The following is a 23,500-nucleotide window of genomic DNA, read 5'->3' on the forward strand; positions in this document are numbered from 1 at the left end:
TTCCCTTCAGTAATTTTCAGCTCTTCCAAGCATTTTTTAAGTGTGGCATTTTCTGCTTTCAGTGATATTTTTCTTTAGCGGCCCGAGTCAGGGACAACGGGAAACAAGACACAACAGAGAGCCAGAGGGCACGAGTTGACAGATTCAACTTGGGTGGACTTACACGAGGACTGCACAAAATATATGACAAATTTTTAAACTGCGTCATAAGCCCAAATATGGCCCAAGCTTAATGAATAGGCCCAAAAGAGCTGCTGGAGAAATGCATCATATGGAGATCCGCCGTCTGGCTATTTTTTCCTGGCCTTTACATTGCACTCTTGTCCCTATTAACTTGCCGACACAGGTACCTTAGACAAAAACGCCTACATCAAGCTGAAAAAAAGCTTGCCACGAGAGCTAATGGAAAATATGGGAGCCAAATTGAAAAAGGGGATTCCCGGGGGTAGCCCAACTTCCATCACCTAGGAGGGCCATCCACAATGCCATCGAGGACCGAACAGTGGGAACAAAAAGCTTTCATGAAAATTGATTGATGGACATAAAGGCTCTTCATTGCCTGCTGTAGCAACCAATGCATAAGCAACAAAACTAGCATGCTCTTTCCGGACAACTGCTCTAGTACAGGCTGGCAGAGGAGTATCTTGTTTGCTGTGTTTTAATGTGTCAAGGAACCAACGGGGGACGTTTTTGGGCTCCTGGATTTCAGCTCTTTCCTCTTCAAGGGCCATGTGCAAATGGTCCTGATCAATGAGAGGCATATCAGGCTGAATATACGGCTACACATGTGGCTGCAAATGACCAACATATGGAGGAGGTACAACCTCAGATGGAACATCATCCTGAGGGTCGGATGCAAACAAAGCATCAAGTTGTTAAAAATATATGGGGCATCAACAACGGGCTGTTTTTGACAGTCCAAAAAAGGCATAGTGGTAGATTTATCAAACACAACATCCCGACTAACAAAACACTTGCTCGTGCGGGGCTGATAGAGCTTATAGCGCTTGCTCTCTGCGCTATACCCAATAGAAATGCACTTGACAGCTTTCTCATCCAACTTAGTGCGTGTTTGTGAAGGCACATGAGCATAGGCCAAGCATCCAAAAGTCCTAATGTGAGAAATGCGAGGCTTACGACCCGTCCAAGCCTCATCCACAAATGGGTATTTGCCATGGAGCAAAGGCATGTGCATCTACAAGTGTAGCATCATCCAAACACATGTCATAGGCATCAAGTCTTTAAAGACCTCTAGTCAATGTGCCAATCAAGACCGTGGTAAGGCATGTGTAGCATCATACACTGCACACCTAACACCTTGAAAAAGAACCTGAAAGCCACATGTAGCTATGGCTGAAATAGAAATGAGGTTCTTTCGAATGCCTGGAACATAAAGCACATTCTCTAGAGTGACAATACCACTAGAGACAGAAGTAAGAGCAATTTGCCCAATACCTTTCACGGTATATGATGCATTATTAACACATGTGACACTGTCCCCTGAGATGAATGCTCTAATGAGCTGAATAACTTCCTGTAAGAAGTGATGTGCTTGCTAGCACCACTATCAAAGAACCTGGCATCATGAACATCTGAAACTATCATGCAGGCATCATAAGCATCAAGATTATATTAACATGTAACCAAAAAAGCCCAATGCTGGTCTTGTGCAAAATTAGCTGACTCATGTGGATCTTCTGCACGAGAAGAACCAGATACTGCAATAGACGTTAGGTACTAGAGTTTCTAAGATTCCTTAATCCATCTCCCTATACTTTAATTATTAAAATGAATTTTATCCCTAGCCAATGACCGATATCATTTAAGGATGGACTATCCATGGCAGAGACTCCCTATACTTTAATTATTAAAATGAATTTTATCCCTAGCCAATGACCGATATCATTTAAGGATGGACTATCCATGGCAGAGAACCATTATTGACCTCACACACACATAACTTAGAAAACATATGGATCCTTACCCTTGTTAGATTTGACTTGGGTGTTGTAAGCAGTGAGAGATTTGACATTCTCTGGTTCTTCTTCTTCTTCAGTTTCTGCTTCCTCAACAAGATTGGCTGAACATCTCTTCATGGCATAACATTCCTTTTCAAAGTGTCTAGGTTTGCTACAAAAGTTACATTTCATTTTGCTCTTTCCCTTGAAGTTGCTTAAGTTGCTTCTGGCCAAATATGCCCCTTCTTTGTAATTACTTCTTTGTTTGATCTTTCTCTCCTCTTCCAAGAGTGATGCTTCAATTTCTACCAGACTTATTTCTAGAATATTGGTGAGTGTGGTTACAATAGTGCCATATTCTTTAGTGAGACTTCTAAGTAAGATGGCAATTGCAATATCTTCATCAAGATTAAACTTGATGCCGGATAACTGTGTCAAAATGCTCTTCATTGAATTTAGATGTGAAGAGATGAACTCCTCTCTATCCAATTTTAAGTCAAAGAACTTGATAAGCAAGCTAAACTTAGAGCATCTTCCCTGTGCTCCAAACACATGCTCAAGATGAGTCCATGCAGCATGAGCAGTCTCACATCCATCAATGTGATGAATAAAGGAATCACTGAAACCAAGAGCAATTATAGCAAGTGCTTTTTCATCTTTTGGAAGCCATGAAGCTTCTCCTTCTCTAGTTGTAGGTTTAGTTTCTTTTCCATTTGCTACCTTCCATATTTCCTTTTTCATGAGAATAAACTTCCTTTTTGTTTGCCAAGTGTGGAACCCCTCTTCTTCAAACTTATCTATTTTGGAAGCCATTTGGGAAGGTCTTACCAAATTAATGGTAGTGTCTAATCCCTTTACAAAAGGTCAATCTTTCTAAACAAAAAAAATAACCTTCACCATATAGATACAAATTGCAAGATAAAAATTCTGAAAAACCTAATTGTTTGGCATAATCATAACCAGTTGGCTTCTCCCACAACCTCTTAACTGGAGTCTTCCTCACCTTGTACTTTGTCTTTGTAGTCTTCTTGACATTTGAAGAGCTTTGAGAATTTGAGGTTGGCTTGTTGTTAAGAGATTAGCACCAACTGAACTAACATTCTCTGAACTGAAATGACACACTTTGAACTGAATTTTAGAAGAATAATCTCTGAATTGAATGTTTACTCCTCAAGCATTTAGTGTAGTATAAAAAACTCCAAAAAATACACTAGAAATGCTTGCAGAGTACATGTAAACCTTGGAGGCTTGATACCTCACTCCAAGCATCACCAAGATAGGGGCTTTTACTGCGCAATCATAGATCCATATGCAAGAAAGGCTCAGAACAAACCATAGCCAAAATGGTGCATTATAACTCCCGGGGCAGCAGCATCTCCTTTGCTTGAGGAAACTGTCTTCTAAAAAAAAGTCGACTGGTTTTTTACCTAGTTCTCCTTCATTTCTGAACCAAGTCGCCCCAAAATTCTTCAGAGGGTAGCTCTAGGTGTAGAGTAAGCTTGGCTCAGAGGAATTGCAAGGTAGTTGACTGAGGTGAGCAGCATTGCAGAAATGGTGCGGAAGACACAGAGAGACAGTGCGCAGACATGGCGATGTATTTTGTTAATCCCACCGGTCAGGAAGGTCGCCCAAGAGTAAGGAAGGTCTGGCTGAAGGGGCTCCTCAAAGCATTGCGTGGATGGAGAGAACAGAGCTTCTCAAGCTCAAGGTAGAAGAGGGAGAGATAGGAGGCATTTGGGAAGAAGATAGAATCTAGTTGGAATCTTCTAGGAATCTCATTCTAGGCACTCAGATTCTAACCAAGCTCTGATACCACGTGTAAATCCATATAGAAGCAATGAGGCACACAATACAAATCTTTATTCCAAGAGTGGTTACATATATAGGCAACTGCCTCCATGTAGGTAGATCCCAGATCCACAATCATCTCCTTGATTATCTCAATCAATCACCTCCTATGATCACTCACTCATCACACCAACCTGACACACTTAACTAGAACCTTCTAGCACACCTACACTCACACACTTCTTGCATAGGACTCCAAGCCCATAGGCACACACACACATACATCAATTTGCCCCTTCAATCTACACTATTTTGAGCCCTTGTGAAACTGAGAGTTTGCAGTATATTTATCAATCATGAGTTCATATCAATAAGATGATGTCTTTCCCCCATAAATTTTTAATGTTCTTCTGCCTTTCTGTAATCTCTAAGTGATTAGGGAATTTTATGATTATAATCAGATATCTTGTTTTATGCTGCAAACAAACAGGTTTACATGTCGCGGGCAAGTTTGGACGGCTTCTCTTTGATTGCAGACAGTGCATACATCAGTGCCAGCTTAGGGCGGATAATGCGTGCTCTTTTTGAGATTTGTTTGCATCGAGGTTGGTGTTCGATGACAGCGCTGTTACTCGAATATTGCAAGGCAGTGGATCATCAGATCTGGCCTCATCAGCATCCTCTGCGGCAATTTGAAAAGGAACTATCTCCGGAGGTTGAATCGCTTAGATCTGATGCAATCAAATCCTAAAAGAAACAGTTTCTTGCACAGACTTGTATGACTGAGACTTTTGTTCTTTCACAGATATTGCATAAACTTGAGGACAGAGGAGCTGATCTCGAGAGGCTGTATGATATGGATGAGAAGGAGATTGGGTCATTGATACGCCATCCCCATGGAGGCAAGGTATCTTTCTAAGTTTGTTGATTATAAATTCTCTAGGATAGATATTATCAATGCAATTGACAGTTGTAAAGTGCACAAGTTTTTCCATTAACCTTTAGTCTTTTTCTCACTATGTGTACCATGTCCCTTTAGTTGGTTTCGCAGTGCTTGCAGAGTTTCCCGCGAATCCATCTCTCAGCTAATATAAGTCCTATCACTAGGAGTGTACTTCAGGTGCAAAAATATCATTCTCTTTGATGTAAGAGATGGATCTGCATGTTCAGGGTTCAATTCTGAATGAGAATCTTACAGAGATTTAACTGTTTCATTGGCTTATGTTCTTGATGTTTGGGAAGCCGTTAAGAGTGCTGCAATCTATTGTGATGTATGACTGCGGTTCTTGAAAGAGGGTCTTATCATCTTGCTAAGGTTAAGGCTTCTGGATCTTGCTAAGGGTAAGGCTTCTGCAGGTAGTATTGACATTGGCTCCTGATTTTGTCTGGAAAGAACGATGGCATGGTACGAGTGAGAAGTGGTGGCTTTGGGTGGAGGTATCTTTTTCCATGCAAGCACTAGTATATTATGTGTAATATGTATTGAGAGTTAAATACTGGGTTGAGGATTTACTTGCCCTGTAATCCTCTCCACTCTAGTGTAGCTTTTGCCCTTACTAACGTCTTAGCTTCTGTTCAACTGGAAAGGAATTTATATTCTTGTATATTGATACAATTTCGGGTCTGCAAGTTTGTTTGCTCTGAGATTGTAATGCCGTCTCTTCCTAGCAATTAAGCTGCTCTAATCAGGACTGTGGGGCATGTCGGTGTGTTCGATACCGCTTTGGGTGTGATTGAAGTATGATACTATTTATGATTGTTTGTTTGTCATGTATGTTTAGGTTGTACTTCATTGATCATGGTCTTGTCTGCCTGTCTCAGGATTCAGAGAATGAACATATCTACCACTCTGAGGTGTTGACAATGACCAAAAAAATGGTGACTGAAGGAAGCCAAACAGTGACCTTTACAATACCAATTTTTGAGCCGCTCCCACCTCAATACTATATCCGTGTTGTATCAGATAGATGGCTGCAGGCAGAGGCGTTTCATACTGTATCATTCCAGCATCTTATTTTACCTGAAGTAAGACTTGATACATTTTTCATCATAAATATCTAAGTGAAACATTTCCTTTCTGGATGTATGAGGGTCTGTCTGTGTTTGATGGGATTGTCTGAAATGATGCATTCTTTGGCTGCCCAGGTTCATCCGCGTCACACAGAATTGCTTGATTTGCGCCCGCTTCCAGTCACAGCTCTTGGAAACAAAATATATGAGAGCATGTACACGTTTTCTCATTTCAATCCAATACAAACACAGGTGAGCTTACTTCCATTCTTACCATTAGAGATCGGTCTTCTTATTTGGATTATGTATATGTATGTCAATGCTAATGATTCAAGGGAAAATGGTTAAAATGGTTTAGGCTTTTTGATGAATCTTTTGAGGTTGATCAAGTTGCCAATACCTGTGCATATGCATGCAACGTGTTTGTATTTTCTGTGTTATCTTCATGAAAGAAATCTTGTTGCCCTTAAAGGTATACTGACCTTCTGAATTGGTCAGCCTCTTCTTTATATTAATTAAGGTTTTGGTATCTTAACAAGTCAACTCAGAGAACTCAGATTTTACAACAGAGAGTAGATGAGAGCTCCATTCTTGTGGCTGGTGTGATCCAGTTCAACTGGTTCTGGTATGCGTACCATAGAGAATCTTCTGTATCGAACGGTATGATACATTCTGTACCATATGGTATGGATACCAAAAAAAGTTTTCGTTTTTAGGGGGAGGGGGGGGGGTGCATATGTTTTTTTAATGGTGTGGGTTTCTTTTGGTTTTGGTTTTTGGTGGACCAGATGTGTCCCTCTGCCTTTAAATATATACTTGTAATCATAAGACATACCTAAAAGTCCAGTCACCACTTTAAATTGGGCTGATTTGGTGTGTGCTTGTGCTTACTTGCTGCTTCATTCTATCCACTCCTGCTCAAACCTCTCTCCCACCTCCATCCACTCTGCCCTTGCTCTCCTTTTCAGCCATCTCAAGGCTGGTTCCTGCCCCACAGTCCCTTTTGTGGCTGTTGCAGTCCATGCTGCCCCTTCGCACGCCTTTCCCTTCTTTAGCTTCTTCATACTCCTTGCTACCCATTACCCATCCTTATCGCCTTCTAATTTTAGCTCTCTTCTTACTCACATCTCCCTCTTCCAATGTCGAGGTGCTCCCCATAGATTGTTGACTAGTATGTTCAATTTGGATCTAGTAATTAGTTTCAACTTTCGGCTTTCATTTGCAAGTTGAATTTCTCTGCTGCTCCTACCACTTGTCCTGCACCTTGACCTCTACCTCTGCCTCCACCTATAGGAGTGACAGGTGTAGCCATAGTTTCTGGCCTTGTCTCATCTCCATTGACATAATCCCAAAGATGTCTTCCAACCAAGATGTTGCGAACCATAAAACTCCACAAGGAGTAGTTGGTACCATCCAACTTATCCTCCTGTGTGAGGACTCCAAACACCTCATTGGGGTTGTTCTGAGCCATATCTGCCAGAAAACTAAAAAATGCAGCAAACTAGACAAGTAAAATCCATTCTTGGGATGTAAGATGCACAACCAAAGTTTGCCAAAGATTCTGCCCAAAACAACAATTGCTGTCATAGCCTATCAAAGGCTTGAAATGCACCAAAATGCTCTGCAAATGCCCAAAATCTGCAAAGTATATCTACAAAAAGTGGCAAATGTCTGTAATGTGACACAAACTGAGTCCAAAATTGCTTGTAAAGCGCCCAAATAATCTGTCAACTGCCAAATTGCATCCACAATGCAAAAGCCCTAAATTCCTACAAGAAATTGCACATGAAAGAGGGCAAATTTACCAAAAGCCCCAAATTTTGTAATTATCTGCAAAAGCCCCAAATTTTGTATGCAAGATTGCAAGCAGAACCAAAAAGGCCCAAATTTTTGGGGCAGATTCTGCAACCTGACTGCAATGCTTGCAACAAATGTGTTTCCAGAATACCAGCCAAACAATGCCTCTCTGCAAAATGCGCCTGCCAAAGATCACTTGCAAGTTTCACTTGTAAGGAAAATCTGCAAAGTGTATGGATGCCTACAAACTGTACGAAACTGACAGTACGGCAAAAGTAAAGTTGTATGGCCTGTATGACGAATGCACTGATGCAAGGCATGTATAGATGTACGACAGATTGTACATCAGCTAGCATGTACGGCGTGCGGATGGAAGTGGCTGTAGGGACAGACGACTGGAGCAATAGGGCGTATAGACGGACTTCGTAGGAATGTACGGCGAGCTCCCACGTGCGGGAGCTGTACAGATGGCAAGCTGGTACGGCCGGCACTCCATGGACTGGTTGACTACAGTTCCGTTCAATCATATGGACTATACGGACGACAACTGTACGGATGGCGAGCTCCGACGAGGGTTGTACGGAGTGCTTCATGCTGTACAGAATGCTACAAGCGTACGGACGGAATGCGGCAGTAGCAGAAGCACGAGCGGTATGGGCAGGAGGAGCTTGGGCTCGTGGCAGGAGCTCAACGAGGCTCTGATACCAAATGTGAGAAATGGAGGGAGTAGGAAGCAAGAGTGTGAGAGCAAGAGCAAAACGTTGAGTGTGCAATAGAAAGATAAGATGAGTACAAGTGAGAGGATGGTTTTGTCCAAGTGACAAAACTATACTAGGAAAAACCTCCTACGGAAAAGTGTCCCTAACTCACTTATGGATTACATTGGCCACTGCCTAGAATATGCCAATAATTCTAACATGTACTAGATGCATAGCCACAGCTCAGCCATTGTGTAGCTTGAGGGTTGCGTGTTTGATAATGCATATGTGTGCGAGATGGCTAGGTCATTGAGAGGGGATGCTAGAAGTTGTCGGGGTTTATGCTAAACAGAATGCTTAGTAATTCCTTATCATTCTATTAGATGAAGTTACTCTTCTTTTGGTGGACTAGATGGTAATATTCTCATTTGGTCTTCGTGTCAATTGGAAGATGATGCTTGGCTCGAATTTGAGTTGACGCCACAAGGCGTTACACTCATCATCATACCAACCGATGGTGGTGGATGGGTGCGAAAAACAAACGGGAGGGTGGCAGCTTGAAGGAGCAGGTGATCAGGTCAGCTCTATCCTCATATCTACAAGCATAGTAGAGAGGCGGGCATTGTAGGTGGGGCTAACTTGTGGTCAAAGTGGATCTCCTAATAAGAAACGTATACATGATCAAATGTGCTCTGTATTAGAGTGGAATGGTCAAGCTAAAGAACACGTAGGTATGGTTGACTTTAGGTGGTGGCGGTGGGATGGAGAAATTTGAGATGTGAGAGGTAAAGGCAGAGGATCCCATGAGATAGTCAACTACATTGGAACCTCTTGAATCTGCATGAAGAAGGCCATCTCTCGAGATCATTGTAGATAATCAAGCCATGTGTCCTGACATATCTATGAAAGAGTGCCCATATGAGGTAATTGGGGCATGTTTGTCTACAGAGACTTGAGGTATACCTGCCTCATCTAAATCAATGTGAGGTAGTATGATCGAGTCATGCTGAAGGTGAATGATCGATGGTGGTATGCTGTTTTGGCATTGAGATCCCCAAGAAGGACTTCCTTGTCGCACGAGGAGTCCATCATATTTAGGTATAGGGCTGTGTACGGTGACGTCTCACTCTCCTCTTGGAGCTCCTTGGTTAAATGTGAGGTTTCAAGGGGGAAATAGTAGACTACGATGGAAGTGTCCTGTTGAGATGTGCTTCTGATCCAAATCCGTCGGAATCTAGCGTGTGGGTCGCTAACGCTCCATCGAGCCATCCCTTTGAGAGATGATTGGTATAGAAGTGCGACTCTGCTGATTCCAGTACTCTTGCTAGCCATTCCGCCTGGGCGGCAAGGGAACATTCCTTGAAAGTAGACTTTACCTTTTGAACTAGGGATCACAAAACCTGGTGGTTGTTCCACGTATACCTCCTCCTTGAGATCTCCATTCAAAAAGGTGGATTTTACATCCATTTGAAACATGGGCCAACTTTCTTGTGCTGCTAAAGCCAAAACACTGCGAATTGTGGTTAGTCGAGCTGTGGGAGCAAAAGTATCCTGATAATCAAAGCCATGTACGTGTGCAAATCCTTTTGCCATGAGCCGAGCCTTATACTTATCCAACGTGCTGTCAGACTTGTACTTGGTCTTGTACACCCACTTGGCATCGATTACCTTGCGTATTGGTGGTTGATCCACAAGGTCCCAAGTGTTGTTCTTCTTTATGGAGCCATACTTCGACTGCATAGCCTCCATCCACCTATCATCACCCTGCGCCTCTTCAAGACACTAGGGTTCTTCAGCACGGATCACCTCTATCATCAAAGCATAGTTGCAATGTTCCGGAATGTCATTTACTGGCCCTTCTAGATATTAGCTGCAACAAAAATAATCCCACCGCTGTGTCTTTCTTTCTTTCCTGCTTTCTTGGCTCCACACCTCTTGCCCAACCTCAACACCTCTTCGCCCAACCTCCACCCCTTTCCCAAGCCTATGGCCCAATAAATCTCCACAAGCCTTGACGAACCGAGCCACAACACTTGACAAACAGCTGCTGCAGCATGCATGTGAGAACGCCTGAGAAAGGTGAGATTTCATGCTTCGACTTGCCCTATTTCATGGCAGGAGTATTGGCTATGGCAAGCAATAGAAGCTCAAAAATGCAGGTGAGAAGGAGAAAAACGAGATGGTGTATTGAAAATGCTGCAACAACAAGTGGAGGCTCAAGAGTGAGCCAATATGACAAAACCCTAGGGCTAAATGCCCTAACTGGACTAAGTGTCCTAACTGACCTAGGTGGTACCTGTACTAATTGTACCAATAGTCCTAGCTGACTATAACAAGGAATAAGTGACACCTATGGATAGCCCATAGATTGGCCTACAAATCCCCCTCCATAGTATGGGCTGAAGTATCATGGACACGGCTCAGGATACCTGAATATCTAGTGTCATGATTGCACATGTTCATCCTATAGGGATATAGCAATCTATGATTGTACAGAGTATAACATATCAAGTTACAAAAGGTACTAAGTTTAAAGCTTGCCGAAAAAGCCTCAAACTAAGGTCGAGGTAGAGTCTTCGTAGACAATTGAATATCACTTGCTGATAATCACTCTCTGACATAGTGATAGTGAACCTCAATATGCTTTGTGCGAGCATGGAAAACAGGATTCCGTGCAACAACGAAAGCACTCTGACTATCAGTGAAGATGACGGCAGGAGCAGTCTGACATGCATAAAGATCTGCAAGTAGCTTTCGAAGCCAAGCACACTTCATTGTAGCTGTAAAGGCTACTTTGTACTCAGCTTCAGAGCTAGAAGTAGCAACCGTACTCTGCTTCTTGCTGAACCAAGACACGCATGAGATACCAAGCATGAAACAGTTGCTACTATGTTACACACGAGTGTCTGAACAACCAGCCCAATCACTATTAGTTGACTCCATGCATGACAAGTGAAGTATCAGCCCCATAAAGAAAGCCTAAATGCTGAGTGCCTTTGAGATATCTGAGGACACGCTTCAGGGCATGCCAATGGTGCGTAGATGGGTTGTGCATATATTTGCTCAAGTGTGAGACAGCATATTGTAGATCAAACAAACAACCAACTTCCTATTGATAAAGAGTGACATCACATGTACCGCTGCCATCCTCAGAAGAGAAGTGAAAACCAGGCTCTAATGGTGTGTATATTGGCTTGCAATCCTCAAACTGAAAATGCTGCAAAAGCTGTCCAATGTACTTGGATTGTGGCATCAAAATGCCCCCCTCACTGCTAGCAAATTGGATCCTCAGATAGTAGTGCAAGCTTAAATCCTGCAATTTGTTGAGCATGTGTCCCAGTCACAAGCATGTCATCCACATAAATGACTAAAATCAGCAAATCTGTCCCACGCTTGCGGATGTAAAGAGTAGCCTTTGTAGGGCTGTTTTGAAAGCCAAGTGTGAGCAAATGAGTATGATTCCTGGAATACCAAGCCTGAGGTGCCTGCTTCAATCCATAAAGGGTTTCTTCAAGCGGCATACCTTGCTTTCAGAACCTTCAACCTCAAAGCCAGGAAGATGGGAAGCATAGACCTCTTTCTGCAAATGCCCATGAAGGAAAGTTGTTTTGATATCAAGCTGATGTACCTCCCAATGAAAGTGGGCAGCAAAGGCAATAACAATGCGAATAGTAGTGATCCTGGAAGTGGGAGCAAAAGTCTCCTCAAAATCAATGCCTTGGTGTTGAGCATAGCCCTCAGCAACAAGACGGGCTTTGTAACAGTCCACTAAAGCATCAGCTTTCCGTTTAATTTTTATAAACCCACTTAGGTCCAATGGCATTCTTGCCAAGAAGCAAATCACACAACTCCCACGTGTTATTATGATGGATAGAATCCAATTCAGCTTTCATAGCCTTCAACCAACAATCCTTCTGAAAGGCATCTTGATGACATAAAGGCTCTTCATTGCATGATGTAGCAACCAAAGCATAAGCAAAAAAACTAGCATACTCTTTCCGGACAGCTGCTCTGGTACAGGCTGGCAAAGGAGTATCTTGTTTGATGTCTTTTAATGTGTCAAGGAGCCAATGGGGGACGTTTTTAGGCTTCGAGATTTCAGCTTTTTCTTGGTCAAGAGCCCTGTGCAAATGGTCCCAATCAATGAGAGGCATATCAGGCGGAATATCTGGCTGCACATGTGGCTGTAAATGACCAACAAATGGAGGAGGTACAACCTCAGATGGAACATCATCCTAAGCATCGGATGGAAACAAAGGCATCAAGCTGTCAAAGATATCTGGGGCATCAACAATGGGCTGTTTTTGACAGTCTAGCAAAGGCATAGTGGTAGATTCATCAAACACAACATCCCGACTGACAAAACACTTGCCCATGTGGGGCTGATAGAGCTTATAGCCCTCGCTCTCTGAATTATACCCAATAAAAATGCACTTGACAGCTTTATCATCCAACTTGGTGCGTGTCTATGAAGGCACATGAGCATAGGCCAAGCATCCAAAAGTCCTCATGTGAGAAATGTGAGGCTTACGACTTGTCCAAGCCTCATAAAGTGTGATAGTCTGCAATGCCTTTGTGGGACATCTGTTCAAAATGTAATTTTGGGTGGCTGGAAATGGCTAGAGGGTGAATCCCTGACCTGCTGTGATACGACTGTTGGCTATGGCAAGCAATAGAAGCTCAAAAATGGAGGTGAGAAGGAGAAAAACGAGATGGTGTATTGAAAATGGTGCAACAACAAGTGGAGGCTCAAGAGTGAGCCAATATGAAAAAACCCTAGGGCTAAATGCCCTAATTGGACTAAGTGTCCTCACTGACCTAGGTGGTACATGTACTAACTGTACCAATAGTTCTAACTGACTATAACTAGGCCTACAAGGCACATACCAAGGAATAAGTGGCACCTATGGATAGCCCATAGAATGGCCTACAAGGAGTGGGACATGCTTCTGTTTTTCTTTTCTAGCTTTCTCCTCTAATTTCGAGGTGCACTCGCCTTATTTTGTGGGAGCTTCTTAGGCAAGACACTGCTGTTTTAAAAAAAAGATGTTCATTGTCTCGAGACTCGAGTCTCGAGTGCTCATTCCCCTCCCATGTTGTCTCATCTCCAAGGAGAGCCAAGAATTATGGTTGTGAGGACTCACTATGGCTCAATCGTCCAAGTCCAAGGAAAGAGGGGATTCACAATCGAAGTAGTGGTTGGAGGTGGATTGTGTGGGCAACTACAGCTCCTCTGAGGGAGTACGCAAGTGGAAGTGCTGTTAGGAAAGGTATGGTGTTCCAGGGTGTGAGCGCCTTTTTTGGCTGCGAAGAAGTTAGGAGTGACTTTTTGCACTCGTGTTCGTGAGTTTGAGAAGGTTCAATTAGAGGCCTTGCAGCTTCTCTTGATGCATCTAAACATCCACAACCTAGAACACTTGATTCTAGAGCACAATCTGGTCTGGATATGGGCTAGCATGGATCAGATTCTTGTACCATTTGAGGTCTATTTGCTAGTGGTGCATCTTCTGCGATCCCTACATGGGTCAGCCTCCTCTCATGATGGATCACCGCAGCAGTAAGAAAGAAAAGTGAGGATGCAGCCCAATTTGCAAGTAACATGGCACCCAGGCAGGAAGATGCAAGTAGATGAATCTGTGGGTCGTTTTTAAATAGTTGTGAGATTGCATTGAATGCAGCACGATCTCCATGTTTTGCAGACATGGTAAGGGGAGAGAGCAAATTTCGGCCCCTCTTACACTCCTCCAACGTATGAGGCCTTGCGTAAGAAGATTTTGGGAAGTGAGAAAGAGTGTTAAAAAGGCCATGAAACTATTCAAGGATGAGTGGCCTCAATATGGTGTCAGACTCATTAGTGATCGTTGGAGTGATACCAGGAGAAGGTCTATTCTAGGCACACTTGCATATTGCAGGGGCAAGCCTTGCTTTTTGGAGATACTTGATAATCCTCAGGGTGGCAAGACTGCAGAACAGTTGGCAAATTTGTGGAGTTAATGCATGGAAAAGGTTGGGGCTGAAAGTGTTATACAGTTTGTTGCTGATGTTGAGCCTGCAATCAGGGCGTCAGACAGGTTGTTTGAAGAAAGATACCCGCATATTTGTGTTTCTGCTTGCATGGCCCATTTGTTTTAATATTGAAGAGCATAGGCAGCCTTGCTTGGGTGTATCCTACCATAAAGAGGTGCAAAAATGTGGTGAAGTTTATCACTTCATTCTTACTGTTTTTCACACCTACAATGTAAATGACTCATTGAAATATTTGGATACACGTTTTGCATAAACTTTATCATGTTGCAGCGTCTTGATAAGGTTAAGGATGCCTTGGGATAGCTTGTGGTGTCTCATTAATGGAATGAATGGGGTGAGTCATACTCACCAAATGGATTGGAATGCAGGACATGTTTGTCGGATGCCTTTTGGAGAGATGTTGAGCATGTTTTACAAATTATGGGTCCTGCAATCAAGTTGATGAGACTGTTTGATTGCATTGGCAAGGTTTATGGGGGATGGATAAAATGATTGAGAATATCTGTTGGTGTCGGACCCTGATATGCAGAGATTCGTGACATGGCAGTGTGGCGCTGGAATTCTTACTACTCACCCTTGCATGCAGCTGCATATGTTTTGGACCCTGAGTTTCAAGGGTGTGGTCAAGAACAAGACCATGAGGTGGTGCGAGGGTGCCAGATTACATTAAAGCATTTAATTCTAGATGTAGATGTCCGTCGACTCGTGAAGGACCGGCTATCGTTTTACAGAAAAAAGTATGGAGTTTTTGGATATGATGATGCCCAGAGAGGCAGATTCAAAGTGGGATCTGCCCTGTGGTGGGAGGATTATGCAGGTACTCCTGAGCTGCGGTCCTTGGCCATCCGGATTTTGAGCTAAGGGGCTAGTTCTTCTCCTTGTGAGCGCCTATGGAGCAACTTTGCTCACCTTGCAGGAAAGAAGAAGTTTGGTGTTCAAAAAATTGACGACCTTGTATATTTGAATCCAAATTCTATATAAACAACCGGCCTCTCTGTAGGTTTTCACTTGGTAGTGTACCAAAACTGTGTCAAATTTTTTTGTGAATTCTCAAAGCCTCTAGAAGCCCTCGACTCACACATACTCTCGTTCCTACTTCATGTCCGCCACGTCCTTGCTATCTCTACCATATGCCTACTTGCTCCCTTCCTCCCTCTATCTCACATGCATATCACCTTCTCCCTTATCCTTCTTCAGTTCTTTCCCATCTCCTTCCACCTCCTCTTTCTCCAATAGCCCTCCTCTCTCTTGCTCTTCCTCTCCTTTGCTTCCCTTGCTTCACATGTCCCTTTTCCTAATCGCTAGCTTCTCCCTCTTTACCTTGCTTTCACATATCACTGGCATGGTTTCCACATAGCGCATCTCATTGCAACCTTACCCTATAGTCTCACCTTTCCTCCTCCTAATACTCAGCGAATTCATGAGCAAGCACTGATGAATTTTGTGTTAGATTTCATCTTCTTTTGAGAAGGTTTCTACGCAATCTAAAAACACTTGTATCAAGGGCTATAGAACACAAAGTTGTAGAGGACATTTTGAATTACAAATTTGCTTTAATAGCAACTCAATCCAAGTTCTCCTTGAAATGATACGGGCTTCACATAGCTTTCAAATTTCTTGTCTTCGAGTTTGCTTTGAATTTTGTGGTTGCTTCACAAGATGAATACCAAGTATCTCGTGAAGAGTACATTGGATGGGATCATGATGAGGATGATCCATAATCTTCGGCAGGTCCATTGCAACTGGAACATTCACATGGGGATGACTTCAATCAGGATGACCATGATGCGACGACTCTCCAGAGTCCATAGTGAACAGTGAACACTGCTTATTTGTGGCATCATGCATCTACTATCTAGTCACCTTTCTGTTTGAGACTTGAGTTTTTTACTGTTCAGCCTTGGTCCTTGAGGCTATGACATATGTATGCCATTTACAGATTGGCAATTTTTCTTTCATCCTTCTATACTCTAGTCACCTTTGTATTTGAGACCTGCCCTTGAGGCTATGACATATGTATGCCACTTCTAGATTGGCAATTTTGCTTGCAGCTTCTTATAGTCGTCACCTTTGTATTTCAGGGTTTTCAGCCTTGGCCCTCAAGGCTATGACATATGTGCCATTTATATATTGACAATTTTGCTTGCAGCTCTATATATTCAACTCTCGAGTCTCATGTGATTTGAATTTTGTACAATGTGTGCCCATAGTGGCATTGCCCTTGTACTATCTTGAATCTAGATTGACTAGTCACTTTGTTGAAACTGAAAATCATGTTTCTTGAAAGCATATTGATATGGGAAAGTAATGTATATGCTGAAGAGGCGTTTCCTGGACATTCCCATTCCCGGATTCTGTCGTGTTCCCGTTCCCGGGAGGTTGACGTTTGCGAAACGTTCCCATTCCCTGGCTACTATGGCTGAGAGGGGCGAGTAAGGTTTAGAGGAGGGCGGGATAGAGAGGGGCTGGTGGAGAGGGGCCTGGTGATGGGAAGGAGAGTGACAGGGTTGGCTCTAGGGTGTTGGGCAGCTCAAGGGCAGCAGGAGTCACTCTTCTCTTTGGCTGAAGGGCCTTATGAGTGGTGACATGACATGAAAGACTGAGTTTGTGATTGTTTTTATTAATTTTATAGAAATGGAAAACTGTGGGATCTTATTTTAAGTAGAGTTTGGCCAAACATCTCTATAAACCCTGAAAGAAGTTTTCTTAAGGATAGAATAAAGTTGTTTTTGCTTAACACCACTTCCCATCTCTATCCTGCATCTGTTGCAGCTATCCCTTAATGTTAATGTGCTGTGTTGTAAAAAAAATGTCAGCATCTGTTATTGCCTTTTTTGAAGTTCCAGTTATAGTTGCTACAATTATTTATTGGTTGAACTTGGAAGGCATGTAGGTGTAGGCTATTTAGCTCTCTCTTCTGTGCATTAGTTAGTCTGGTTTTCCAGGCCTCATCTTTCCATTTTGGTTGTACTCCAATTAGTTTCTAGTCATTTTTTTGCCTCTTTGTATCGCTTTACATTGCAACTGGCTGGACATTACTTCCCTGAGCATCGTTTTAGTATTCCTACATCAATAGTGAATGGAGACAAACTCAGCCTGCATGCAACTTCTGTTAGCTCTGTGTTTCTCTCACCTTCTTACTCTGGCCGTCTGTACATACTTCTCGCTTATATTGACTTCATACCCCTTTTAGAGGATCGTGCTGTCCTTGTCACCCGCTCACTACATAAGGCTGCCATTCACGCTTTCCCCCACACCACCCGCCCACCATCCCCTGAAACCGTACCGTGTAATAGTTGGTACGATGATGAGTGTGAGGCTTTACGCCGTCAACTCTGATTCGAAACCAAAAACAGTCTTCCGAGCGCACCAAATACGCTACGTGAATACCGTAGACTGGTACGGAGGAAGAAACTAGACTTCGTTCGTTGGAACGAGGAGGAGCTACTGAACATTTTGTTTAGTAACAACTCTAAGGACTTCTAGCGGAGATTTCTAGAAGGACGGTCCCCTCCGTCACTCACTGACACTCAGATCTGGTTTGATTATGCATGCACACTTTATGACATCCCAAATTAGCCAGTCCCTAACCTCTCACACATGCCTTGTCCCGCCCTCTTTACTAGAGGAGGGGTAAAGGATGCCGTAATGAAACTTCATAATGGCCGAGCGAAGGATCATGAGGGGCTATGCACTGAGTTCATTGCATATGGGATTAACCTCCTAGCCCCGATCTTAGCAAAGCTTTTTAATGAAGCTGTTTGTTTGGGATTTCCACACACTTGGACCATTAACACTATCTCACCCATCCACAAGGCAGGGGATCCCATGAGTTTGGAGAACTACAGGACCATTATGATTGGACATGTCATGTCCAAGATTTATACATCAGTACTTGACTCTGAGGTTAGCAGACTTGCAGAGTGTCGAGGACTTAGAGCAGCAGGACAGGCTGAATTCTGGCGTGATCATGGAACCATGGACCACATTCTCAAACTCAGATATATCATCGAGGAGGCGAGGTCACGGAAGCAGAGGGTTTATTGTTGCTTTGTGGATTTTCGCAAGGCATTTGACATGGTTTCGAGAGCCTGCCTCATACGGCGCCTACAGGACTTGGGTTATGACCAGGAGATCATTTGGGCTGTCATTGCACTTTACGAGATAGTTTCTGGAAGAGTTCGGGCAAGATCCGGGTAGACAGGCGAGATCATGAGCACCATCGGGGTCAAACAAGGGTGTCCTTTGTCGCGTACCTTGTTTGGCCTCTACATTGACGAGTTTGAGATAGTGATGCAGACACATGGGGGTGTAGGTTGCTCTCTTGCGGGCATGCTGATCCAGATTTTGCTCTATGTAGATGACGTGGCTCTCTTGTCTTCCTCAGTAGAGAGGCTTCAGAGACACCTAGACACACTACAGTCCTTTTGTGAGTCTCATGATTTGAAGGTCAACTTGGGTAAAACCAAGGTCATGATCTTCAATACATCTCGAGCCATCATGCGTCAAGAGCAGTTCACATTTGCGGGGTCATCTGTTGAGATAGTTTCACCATATACTTATCTTGGGGTTATCTTCTCCGGACCCAGCTTCACTATGAGACCCGCGATGTAGGCACGCTTGAGTAGAGGGTATGCTTCATTGGCCAGACTAGAGAGGCAGTGCTTCCGCTCGCACTTTTAGGATCCACGCACCAAGGGGTTGCTTTTTGACTCCCTGGCTCGCCCAGCGGGGGTGTACGGCAGCCCTTGTTGGGAGCCAGACTTGTCGGATACAGAGTGGGCCCATGTGGAGCGGCTACAGGTTCTCATGTTATCACGGATGATTCGTGGTGAGTCATCCGTTCCTCACCAGATCATTCAGGCTGAGTTTGGGTCACCCCCTTTACAGCTAGATGCTGTAATTCAGGTCATCACATATCTGTACCGAGTTAGGGAATATGGGGATTATACCTCGGGGCATAGCAGGCTACCATGGGTAGCTCTATCCTCTTCTATGGCACTTGTAGCAGGAGGAGACCAGAGGTGCTGGTATGCATGTACAGAGAGATGGTTTGAGCGATTGGGGCTCCACATGGATAGACTACCTCCCTTCCAGTACAACATGGATGCTCCGTTTTCTCCCCTCTTATCACACGAGGTCAGCCAGGTTATCCGTGAGGATCTACTACAGCTACACATATTTTAGACCTGGTTGGGACCGAGTGAACTCCCAGTGAAGCTTAGCTTCAACAGAGATCACTTCTTACATATCACAGCAGAGGGTTTCATTGACCCAGCAAGATACACACAGATTCACCTACCCCCCTCGCTGAGGATCTCTCTTGGATAGTTTCGGGTCTCTTCACATAGACTTCGCATCGAGAGCGGCAGAGCAGAGCGACTACCCAAGGAGAGGCGCATATGCACACTATGTGACATGCAGGAGGTTGAGACAGAGGAACATTTCATCTTCAGGTGTCCTGTGTACTATTAGATCCGAGGGTGTTTCCACTGCCTCTTCAGAGGTAGTTATGGGATTTTGGCATGTTTCCTCTCCTACCTAGACCAGCGGTGTTTGGCAGGTTTCATTCATGAGGCACTTAGACACCATGAGAGGATACTTTGAGCACAGAGACAGGAGCAGACTTCTTCCTCAGCTGATCCGTCTCAGAGCTCTATCACGGAGTTCTTTCAGCTAGATCACATGGACCCCCACGAGACGAGGCCTCAACATGACCGTGACCCGAAGCCTGTGACCCGATAGCTCAGACAGAGGGTCGACACACAAATCACACTTGGGGACATCCCCTCCTTCTTTAGAGTCGGAGCCCGACCGACGGGGGTCACAGTAGCCCTGGTCAGACGTAGAGCTATGACCAGGAGACTGCCAGGACCGAACCTCTGAGTGGCCAACAACACTCTATTGCTGACTTCATGCCTCCACCGCCTCATCCATCCTGATATCTTGCTGCTGCTGCTGATGATGATGATATTGATGACGATGTTGAGACTGATATATAGTCGACCATCGACATGACTATGTTGTACTTAGGACTTAGTACTGCCATTCTGCATTTTTGCATTTTGCATCGGTATGGATGCTCGTTTAGTAGCTCCCCTACCACAGCTTGTTGTATCAAGATTTTCACAGTCTCATAGACCCATCGGTCTTTTGAAGACTTTAATAAACTTTCTTTCTTTCTTTCTTTCTGTAAGAATTAGCTCATATACATAGTAAGGGCTTTCTTTTGAAGTATCTCATGACTTTTGGATTGCAACTCTTTAGGCTTTTCACACACTGTACCACACAGATAGCAATGTTCTCTTGGGGGCTCCTACAGGGAGTGGAAAGACAATTTCTGCAGAACTTGCGATTCTGCATCTTTTCAATACTCAACCAGAGATGAAGGTATGCTATTTTAAATATATTTATACAAAATAACGAGGCGATAGTGATATTGGTAGCAATTCGTAAGCAGGTTTTAACAAACCATACCTGGATACAACTGCAGGTGATATATATTGCTCCATTGAAGGCTCTGGTGAAAGAAAGAATTGAGGACTGGAAAAAAGGCCTCACAAAGCTACTCAACAAACGGATGGTGATTTTGGCTGAATTTTACATGCAACCCATTTGAATTATTTTTAAGAGTGGCACATGATTGTGCTCCAAATTGTGATACTGTGAGATAGCAAACAATGCCATACAGCTTTGACAGGAATAAGCATGTCACAGGTGGAGCTTACAGGAGACTTTACACCTGACTTGAAGGCTTTGCTCTCTGCGGATATCATTGTTTCAACACCAGAGAAATGGGATGGCATAAGTCGAAATTGGAACAGTCGTAGTTACGTTACAAAGGTTTGCAGCCTGCTTATGGTGGTTGCTGCTGTTTTGTAAGCTGAATTCAAATTCCTTTTGTATTTTTGTTCCTGAAGTACGTCTAAAGTGTGACTGTCTCGTGGAGCAGGTGGGCTTAATGATAATAGATGAGATTCATCTTCTTGGAGGAGATCGTGGACCTATCCTTGAGGCATGATTCAGAATATTACAATGGCCAGACTTTAGCATGCTGTTGGGAAAGTTTACTTGAATCCTTTACTCTAAAGTGGTATGGATAAGACTGATGCTTCAAAGGATGTCCTATGTGCAGGTGATTGTATCAAGAATGAGGTATATATCTTCACAAACAGCAAATCCGATTCGGTTTGTCGGGCTGTCAACAGCACTTGCAAATGCTCGGCAAGAATCAGTTGTCCTTTTCTCAGCATAAATTGCTAATTATGTCCTCGTTTTCTCTCTGTAATTTATTTGAATGATCGGCTGACATAAACGGGATGTACAAAAGATGACATTGGTCATTCAAATGAAGAACTTTGTGCTAATACTCTGATTTTGAGCTCAGTGACCTTGCAAATTGGCTTGGGATCAGTGACGTGGGGCTTTTCAATTTTAAACCGAGTGTCCGGCCCGTTCCTCTTGAGGTCCATATTCAGGTTAGGCACAGCTGTAGGTTGGAGAATTATGCTCAATAACCATTATTTTAACCCCCCAAAAAAATTATGTGTAAAAAATTCTTGTTCAGTTTTTGAGTTGAAGTGGATTGTTACTGTCATCTGAAGAGTTGTAGGCCTGCTATCACACGTTACAGCTGAATCAGAATAATAGATAAGCCATAAAACATGTAGAATGTTTCTAATTTCTGGGACGGTTAATAAAGAAATACAACCCCTCATTGAAGGAAATTAATCCTTTTGAACCTAAATGACTCACATGCAGGAATAGGCTTAGCCTAGCATTGGCAGTGCTTGACATGCGAGCTCGAAGCTATCAAGAAAGTGTAAAAAAGCAAGTCATTCGGCTTGCTCTGACTCAAGTTTTGAAACTACATGTGTGTAAAACCTTTGAAGTTCCTAGCTGAGGCCCAGCTTCTCTTCTATTTCTTTTCCAGCTCACCTTCTTTCCTTCTACATCGATGAGCTTGGGACATTCATCAAGACACTAGGAACTGCAGGCTCATCTCTAGTTGGCTCTTTGGTTCAGATTCTCCTCTACGCAGACGATGTCGTCTTATCTCCTCTTTAGCTGAGGGTCTCCAGCAACATCTGGATGCACTTCATACCTTTGTGAGACAGATGATTTGAAGGTCAATCTTGGTAAACCCAGGTCATCAACTTCAACACATCCAGGGCAGTCATGCATAAAAAGCAGATCACTTTCAACGGGTTGCGAGTAGAGATCGTTGAGTATTATACATATCTGGTAGTGATCTTCTCCAGCCTGATCTTCACAATGAGACCAGCTATGCAAGCCCAATCGAGAAGGGGTATCACAATGAGACCAGCTATGCAGGCCCGATCGAGTAGAGATCGCTGAGTCTTATACATATCTGGTAGTGATCTTCTCCAGCCTGATCTTCACAATGAGACCAGCTATGCAGGCCCGATCCAGAAGGGGTATGTTGCATTTGCCAAGCTTGAGCGCCAGTGCTTTCACTCTCATTTCGAGGACCCCCGGACCAAGTCTCTTCTCTTTGACTCTGTGGTGTGCCGAGCTAGTGTGTATAGTAAGCCATGCTTTGGACGGTGGACCTGACCTATTAGAGGTGGATTGGGCTCAAGTGGAGAGGCTCCAAGCTCTATTGCTTGCACTAATGATTTACTAAAAGTCGTCGGGCCCACACCATATCATCTTGGCTGAGTTCGGAGTGGCCCCATTTCAACTAACAACATTCTAGGTGATCACAAACCTCCATTGAGTCAAGGATTTCGGTTCCACGATGTTAGGATGATGCATGTTACCATGGTGGGCCTTATCCACTCTAGAGCAGCCAAGGGTGATCATTGATGTTTGTATGCTTGAACATGCATATGGTTTGAGTCTTAGACTCCACATGGAAAGATAGCTGTTCACTTAGCATGAGGGAAAGCATGTCATTTGGAAAGATCTTGCACAGTTACACATATAGAACTTGTTTCATCGACCCGCCTGGCGCCCCCTCGCCCCCCCAATTCTATGAGGCCAGACGGGCTGAGGGCATCGGGCTGAGGGCATTCCTTGGAAGGGTCGCATTTGTACACTATGGGTTGAGTTCAACTAGGACTTTATTTCCAATGAGATTATCATCATCTCCTAACTTTCTTTTTAGCCTACTAACATGAAAAACTGGATGTACTCTACATCCCTCAGGTAAGGCTGATTTGTAAGCAAGTTCTCCAGTCCTCTTAAGTATTGTGAATG

The 23,500-nt window shown here is 43.6% G+C and overlaps 1 protein-coding gene across 6 annotated transcripts in view; it reads left to right on the top strand.

The window, feature by feature from the left end:
* Positions 1 to 23,500, top strand: part of LOC147905161 (U5 small nuclear ribonucleoprotein helicase) — a 141,428-nt gene that overhangs the window by 96,786 nt on the left and 21,142 nt on the right. For 5 of the 6 annotated variants that reach the window (XR_015542739.1, XR_015542740.1, XM_087390662.1 and 2 more), the window contains 12 exons: positions 4,237 to 4,461; positions 4,552 to 4,653; positions 4,786 to 4,866; positions 5,103 to 5,183; positions 5,568 to 5,771; positions 5,892 to 6,008; positions 20,546 to 20,668; positions 20,772 to 20,861; positions 20,996 to 21,121; positions 21,231 to 21,293; positions 21,414 to 21,502; positions 21,666 to 21,756. Coding sequence is in view for 4 of the 6 variants with exons in the window: in XM_087390662.1 (XP_087246788.1) it covers positions 4,237 to 4,461; positions 4,552 to 4,653; positions 4,786 to 4,866; positions 5,103 to 5,183; positions 5,568 to 5,771; positions 5,892 to 6,008; positions 20,546 to 20,668; positions 20,772 to 20,861; positions 20,996 to 21,121; positions 21,231 to 21,293; positions 21,414 to 21,502; positions 21,666 to 21,756 (1,392 nt within the window). In the remaining 2 variants the exon portion in view is untranslated. The remainder of the gene's footprint in view (positions 1 to 4,236; positions 4,462 to 4,551; positions 4,654 to 4,785; positions 4,867 to 5,102; positions 5,184 to 5,567; positions 5,772 to 5,891; positions 6,009 to 20,545; positions 20,669 to 20,771; positions 20,862 to 20,995; positions 21,122 to 21,230; positions 21,294 to 21,413; positions 21,503 to 21,665; positions 21,757 to 23,500) is intronic. The other variant, XM_087390685.1, reaches the window with a different exon arrangement.

This window comes from Dipteris shenzhenensis, chromosome 2 (assembly GCF_047967505.1).
Source record: "Dipteris shenzhenensis isolate YYH24624 ecotype China chromosome 2, Dip_SZ_1.0, whole genome shotgun sequence".
Taxonomy (NCBI): domain Eukaryota; kingdom Viridiplantae; phylum Streptophyta; class Polypodiopsida; order Gleicheniales; family Dipteridaceae; genus Dipteris; species Dipteris shenzhenensis.